Below are 7,499 nucleotides of genomic sequence, written 5' to 3' on the forward strand. Positions count from 1 at the left end.
TAATGATGTAAACTTTAAGATACTGATAGACAGATAGAAAGAAGAAAGATATCTAGTAGGAGAAAAGGAGAATACAAGAACGTTTAAGATACTGTGTAAGAGACAAAGAAAAAGAAAAAGAGGGTCAAAGAGAAAAGGAATACAAGGGAATTATAGAGATCGATAGACAGACAGACAGACAGACAGACAGACAGACAGACAGACAGACAGACAGACAGACAGACAGACAGACAGACAGACAGACAGACAGACAGACAGATAGATAGATAGATAGATAGATAGATAGATAGATAGATAGATAGATAGATCATTGATTATAATGCATGCAAACATTTTATGTGGCTCATATACTGTATTCTCTTAATCTATAGTGTAGTCTCGCTGATAAAAATACATTTTTCTATTAACAGACCAGAAGTGCCAATTCTCACTGATTGTGGTCCATGGGGTTGATATATCTGAGTATATTCTGATCATTTCCCAAATTGATTAAAATGTAGTGTACAGTATGAGGTAGCCACTGCACTGCACTGGTCCAGCTTTCAATAGAAATTACACCTAACCCATCAGTGATACAAAATCATAGTGCTGATTATGTGCAACAGTGTAGTAATTATCGTTTTAGTGCTATTCCACAATGTGTTAGAAAGAAGTCATCACTACATTATTTGCATGAAAATGTGTTTTTATATTGATACACAATTGACAATCATCTCAGGGAGGGTAAACAGTCACATGCAATACTGTACAGTATGTCAGCTCCAAGGCTCCCTCTAGCCACACGCAGTATTACTGTTAAGGGGAGGCGGTGCATGCTTTCTCCTCTCTCTCTTGCTCTCTCTCTTTTTCAGCCAATAATGAGCGTCTGCCCCCTTTTGAACTGCACATATTGTCTGACTGGAAACAAAGGTATAAATAACCTAAGGGGCAGGCAGAGGAAGAACAGCGCACTTTCTGCCTGGCTTCATATATAGGCAGAACAGCAGCAGTAAGAGCAGTTACGGTAGCCCCAAGCGCTGTCAGATTATATTATCTGTGTAGAGTCCCATGGCTTGTTTAGATAAATGTCATTGCTCTGTAGACAACAGGAGGCACAGCAGCATTCTGTACAACATTCTGAAAAACGAGGAGCACAAGGAGTCCCACAACAGCAAACCTAGGAAAGAAGATCATACAGGAGGATATGAACAGGTCTGTTCCTGTGGTTCACAGAAGAAGGTTAGCCTAAAAAGCCCACAGGTAACATGCAAAGCTGCCTCAGCAGTGCTGGTGAAGACCTTGAGGTTTGTGAAGAATGTGCCATGCTTTCAGGAACTCCCTTTAGATGAGCAACTCGTCTTGGTGAGGAGCTGCTGGGCTCCCCTGCTAGTGCTCGGACTTGCACAGGACAAGGTCGACTTTGAGACAATAGAAACATCGGAGCCCAGCATGTTACAAAGGATTTTAACGAACAGAGAAGAAGGAGAGAGAAAACAGCTGCAGGGGCAACAAGAGCCACTAGTAGGAAGTCATCAGCAGCAACACAAACTCACACAGCTACCTTCAGCTGCAGAGATAAGATGGATTAAAGAGTTTTTAGACAAGTGTTGGAGCCTGGATATCAGCACCAAGGAATATGCCTATCTAAAAGGGATTGTTCTTTTTAATCCAGGTAAAAGATGTCTCTCTTTCTAATTTATTTCACCTGCTACTGTACATTGCAGATCCTATTAAGAAAATCACCAAGTTGCTTTTGGATCTACTGTATTTTATTAGTCAGAATGCTTTTGCATTACATTGCTCTGCACTTTAGGTATTATCAGCACTGAAGTAGTGTCATATATCGATAGTACGATGTCTAATTGTTCCTTTTGATAATAAAATGCCCCAGGGCTCTTTTCTTTCAGATTTTGCTGTTTGCTTTATGTACAGTACTTTTGTGGCACCGTTTTATTCACTCTGTACGTTTCATTTGTAAATATTATTAATCTCACAAATTAGCCCGTTAAAGACATTTGCAAATCGAATTCTGATAACTGGTTAACTTCAGTTAATATTAATACTCCTCCTAAAAACAAAATTTGAGCAATGTTCTTATCTCATCACTTGGTACATTAAATTGAATTTCAACATATTTCATTCTAGTATTTATTTGTAATAAAATGTAAGCAGTAATCACCAAAGCAATTATTGATTTATAATTTGCATAGATGGTATCATAGTTTTATATGGCCTCAAATGTACACTGTGGGGTTCTATCCTTTACATTTCGATTTTGTATTCTATATATTATGTATAGTATATACATGTTCTGATCAATAAAATATACACCATTACCTTCCTATTCCATTATCAAGGTAAACATGCAATTTTATATATATATTAACAAATTGATGTGCTTTGCTTGTACCGTAACATATGTAACGGAGGAGAGTGGTGTATTTCAGTGGTGCTCAACTCCAATCCTCAAGATCCCCCAACAGGTCAGGATTTAAACATATCCCAGCTTCAGCACAGGTGGCTCAATTGAGCCACATGCACTGAAGCTGGGATATCCTTAAAACCTGACCTGTTTGGGGGTGGGGTGCGGGGGAGGCTTGAGGACTGGAGTTGAGCACCCCTAGTGTAGTTGCAAAAATAGTGTGAACAGTGGTGCAAAAAACACAGCAGATTCATTAAGAAAAAAACATCTGGATTGCTTTCTTTCATAAAGATAATGCAGTTTTAGCACACTAATGATTCAATTTTGAGATACTGAAAAAAGCATATAAACATTTACTTTGTTTTTACTAGTAGTACTGTAGTAAGGGATTTCTTAAAATGTTATTTAACAAGTGGATATTATCTTTATGTAAGTGAAAGGGTGTTTAATGGAGCAGTTTAATAAAGTGGCCTTTCTCGTTGATGGACACACCGTAAATACAATACGATTGTACTGTAATTACTATACAAATTTGACAGCACTGCAGTTAAAATGCTTTCTGAAAACTACAGATCTGAAGGATTCAGAAAATGTAATACTCTGGTACGTCCAAATGAATGAACTTCCATAAGTGATGCATTCCAGTAAGAGCATACCTATCTAAAGTTTTACGTCCATCATCAGGGGCACAAGAATAGTATCATTTTACTTCTACTTATAATAAAATAATGTAAAACTAATGGATACAAATATAACGTGCACTACTATTTTCTCAACCTACTGTTTATTCCATATTATAGCAAAAGGCAAGAATTCATGCTCCTTTTTGCACCATGGTGTATGGGAGCTTTCTGGAATGATAAAACACGTATTTCCCCCCCGAAAATCTGTTTCTATTACTACTTATTACTGGCTACAGTAAGTGGCTATCCCTTCAACTTAGCATTTTCGTGCTCTGTTGTAATGTGCTGTATATTGTTCCCAATCTTGAGGTTTTGTTTTCTGCCTTTACATAACATACGTTAGTATTAACGTCTTTATGCTATAAATTTAAAAATATTGATATTGCTACATGTAGAGGCAACATAAATGTAGTCTGGCTTACCTTTTTCACTAGCTCCATACCCTTCTTCCCATACAATGAAATCATACTGTAGTTCAACATATATACACACACAGACACACACACACACACACACACACACACACACACACACACACACACACACACACACACACACACACACACACACACACACACACACACACACACACACACACACACACACACACACACACACACACACACACACACACACACACACGTACTTCTATTCCAAGTAGTCTGATAGAGCAGTAAGGCTTGCAAACTATTGATAAACAGGGGCTGAAAGAAAGTTTGTAATGAAAAACCGGCTCTGAAAATGAAGTATCAAATATGCTTTCTTTATTTTAAAATTCATAGTTTTCAAAAATGACTTTAAAAAAAAAATATTACCACATGAACATTCAATTATTTTGTGAATTACAGAACTATTGTAGTATTTAAGGAAGGTGAGTTGTAGTAAGGGTACCTGTAGGCCATTGCGAAAGCTGTGAGTCAATGTGCATTTATTATCAGATAATATAACTGTTCAATGTGAAGCTATTTTGATTTTAGTTTGATTTGGTTTTGATTGAGTTTAGGTCTTTTTGGATACAAAGCATCAACTCTCATGTGATATTTATTAGGAAACTGTTAACACTATATATTCATCAGAACTACTTGTGATACTTCAAATTCAATTAAATCTAAAGTAAATATATTCTTATTCATTCTTGATGAAGTTTGCTGAGTTATTAGACAATGGGTTAAAAGAGATCAACCGTGTTAAATTTTTTAAATTATGTTTCTCAAGAATCATAGATAGTTTTTATCTAGTATCACCTAAGTAATGTAACTTCATATTCTGAATTTGTGTATGCAGATTTACCAGGACTACACTGCATTCAGTATATCCAAGGTCTGCAGCAGGAAGCCCAGCAAGCTTTAAATGAGCACGTGAAGATGATTCACCGATGGGATCAAACCAGATTTACCAAGTTAATTATTGTCCTTTCCCTGCTCAGATCCATCAATGCTAATGCCGTCGCAGAACTCTTCTTTAGACCTATCATTGGCTCAGTCAATATGGATGACATGCTGTTGGAGATGCTGGGTGCAAAGATGTGACAGTACCATACAAACGCTCTACAATCTGCAGTGATATGTGAATGATTGGAATTAGGAAATGTAAATAGTCCTCCTAATGAGATAGGTTTACAGTAAAATACACAATCAGCCTGTTTTATAATGGGGTGGAAAATCAGTTCTTTATGAGAAGTGGGTATAGTATATACATTTGAACAGAGTCTCAGAAAGATTTTCAAAGCAATTTAGAAATGCGGTGAGGAGGATCTCTCATTACCAGGATGGATACCTATTTGTTCAACATACTGTCACTGATTGCTGTACTGTCCCTCATACAGTATGCAGACATTATGGGAACTTGCAAACTGTATAACATACTTCATATTGTTTTCATAGTAGTGTCATTATTGCTTAACTTCTTGGCACCACATGACACTAGATCTTTCTTCGGATGCATTTTTAACTATTGTACAGTAAATAACATTGCACAAATTAATTTAAAAAGGATTGCTACTTTTTCACTACATTATTTTCCACTACAATAAAGTAAAATACAAACCAGTGTGCTGCAATAGCTACAGTATGAGCTGATTCATATGAGGAAATTACATTTTGAAGGCAAAGTATATCAAATGTAGATTTTCCTGTTACTTTGATTTTTTATTATAAGTTGTTATTTTTATGCTTAGTGTCACTGAAAACTACTTGCACTTCGTGCTTGGAATGGGAGATAATTCCTGTCAATGGGTTACAGAGTAGGGAATGTTTATGTACAAGTTCTGAAAACTTAAGAGACTATTACTGTACTTTTAAGAATAACTTAGCAAATACTGCTAATTAATAGATTTTATGAATACATGTAATAGATTTGAGCACGATTCCTACACATACGTTTGAACACACTGTTCACTTAGCAGAAGCCTCTCTATGAGATGTTATTGCTTTCCTACAGTATATCTAATTCTAAATAAAAAAAACCTGTACACTTGTCTCAGCTATTGTAATGTAAAGTATTGTAACATATTATAACTTATTGTTTTTACACAGACAATATTTTTCTATTGTATAATAAAGAATATTCTTGAAAGCACAAGTGTTATATGTTCCATTTATGACGAAGGCGTGTTATACTGGTAAGTTATTTGACCTTTGTACCCTACCTACCCTACAGTGCCCAACAAGTAGATATTTAATCATACCATACATGTACAGGATGCATAAACGCTCTAGGTAAGTCTCTTGGCCTTTGTAGTTTCATTGCACAACAAGTTATGTGGGCGTGAAAGAATTACATCTTTATGACACTGAAGATCTGTAGAAACAAAATAATTCCTATAAAAAAATGATTAAAACTTTCATAAAATATTCCCCTAACAGAAACCAGATAATGATAGGATATAACCATTTTTAAAACATAGCCCCAAAATGTTTAAAGATGCATATAAGGTATACTAAAATCACACAAAATAAAATATAGACACCTGTCATTAATCCTCAAGTCACTCATTTGGGATTGAGATATTATTATATACACCCAGGTGCTTATTCTATTACAGCTGAAGCAGACAATTTAGCAGTTTTGTCCAAAATTGCCCATTGACATTGAATTTTGGAAAACACGTCATTTGCTGGCATTCTATTTGCATTTAGCAGTGTCAGAGACGAAGCAACCAGAAAACAATCTGGAATGAAGAGCAGATCACTTGCGCCTTAGAGCATACTGTATGATTTGACTTGTGTTTACAGTAAGATATACCAACAAGTTCATGCTCCTCATTGAACTATTTTAGACTCTATGCAGTCTGAGTGTTCAGGGAGGTTTCCTCCAACTCTTGAATAAGTGGTTGTTTTTGTTTGAGCCCTTTCTGGCCAATCAAACACTTCCTAAGGGTATAATGGCTACCATACGTATTTTCAGTTATCATCTGGCAATCCAGGTGCACCTGTAGGTAGGTGGAGGCTAACCCGGATCACTTTACAGCCTCATCTGCATATCCACAGGAGGAAGGGGGACATGAGCACAGGCTCTTTAGTGTGACTCATACCACCACACTGATTGTCTCCTCACCCGGTCCTCAGCAGCGGAACACTGTTCCTCTGAGTGTTCCTCCGTCACAGGCAGGGGAGGGGGAGTTCGCTCACACTGATTGGCTCCGACAGTTGAGTGATGCACAAAGCGTGACATGCTCCAGCGGTACACAGCCAGGAATCAAATCGTCAGACCCGCAGCTATTAGGGGTACCTTATGGTAGATTATATGTCCAACAAAGTCCAAAAAAATAGCTTAAATAAGCTAAGTGAACCTAATACACTATTAGGACACCTCACACAACAAATCCAACGCGTTTTGTGATGCATGGTCACTTCTTCAGGGTAGGTCGGGAAATGCGGGTAAACCGATTTGATTCCTGGCTGTGTACCGCTGGAGCGTGTGACGCGTTGTGCATCATTCAACTGCCTGAGCCAATCAGTGTGAGTGAACTCCCCCTCCCCTGCCTGTGACGGAGGAACACTTGGAGGAACAGTGTTCCGCTGCTGAGGATCGGGTGAGGAGACGATCAGTGTGGCGGTGTGAGTCACATTAAAGAGCCTGTGCTCCTGTCCCCCTTCCTCCTGTGGATATGCGGAGGATGCTGTAAAGTGATCCAGGTGGGCCACCACCTACCTAAGTCATCGAGTGGAGGTCAATCATCTTGAGAAATCGGAGCAGCTGAGTACCCAGCCATTGCGGAATCCATGCAGCAGGCGTGGGAGCACCTGGTTCACACTGGTTAATATACCTACATGCCAATTTTAATTATTCTTTCTGTACGTGCATACATTACCTTTTATATAAAAAAAATCATTTCTTAAATACTACACTATGAGGGTTTTGTGCTTTCTTCATTTTTGTGTACTATTGGTGAGTGCATATTGTAATGTTTATTG

The 7,499-nt window shown here is 37.7% G+C and overlaps 1 protein-coding gene across 2 annotated transcripts; it reads left to right on the forward strand.

Annotated features, from left to right (window-relative positions):
• The first annotated feature begins 844 nt into the window (after positions 1 to 844).
• Positions 845 to 5,653, forward strand: NR0B1 (nuclear receptor subfamily 0 group B member 1). Of its 2 annotated transcripts, none has more exons than XM_075594262.1 (2): positions 845 to 1,651; positions 4,511 to 5,653. In XM_075594262.1, exons 1-2 carry the CDS (start codon positions 1,048 to 1,050, stop codon positions 4,645 to 4,647), a joined length of 741 nt encoding a protein of 246 aa, XP_075450377.1. In that variant the 5' UTR covers positions 845 to 1,047; the 3' UTR covers positions 4,648 to 5,653. The 2 variants fall into 2 exon arrangements, with proteins under 2 accessions (XP_075450377.1, XP_075450376.1); XM_075594261.1 differs by having other exon boundaries at positions 851 to 1,651; positions 4,369 to 5,653.
• The last annotated feature ends 1,846 nt before the right edge of the window (positions 5,654 to 7,499 follow it).

The sequence above is a fragment of the Ascaphus truei genome, chromosome 3 (genome assembly GCF_040206685.1).
Source record: "Ascaphus truei isolate aAscTru1 chromosome 3, aAscTru1.hap1, whole genome shotgun sequence".
In the NCBI taxonomy this organism is placed as follows: Eukaryota; Metazoa; Chordata; class Amphibia; order Anura; family Ascaphidae; genus Ascaphus; species Ascaphus truei.

What these genes read in the sequence shown, in the direction of transcription:
- NR0B1 (XM_075594261.1), top strand. Translation starts at nt 1,048, where the DNA reads ATGGCTTGTTTAGATAAATGTCATTGCTCTGTAGACAACAGGAGGCAC. An exon ending in GATTGTTCTTTTTAATCCAG is followed by an intron (nt 1,652 to 4,368) that starts GTAAAAGATGTC and finishes TTGTGTATGCAG; the next exon opens with ATTTACCAGGACTACACTGC.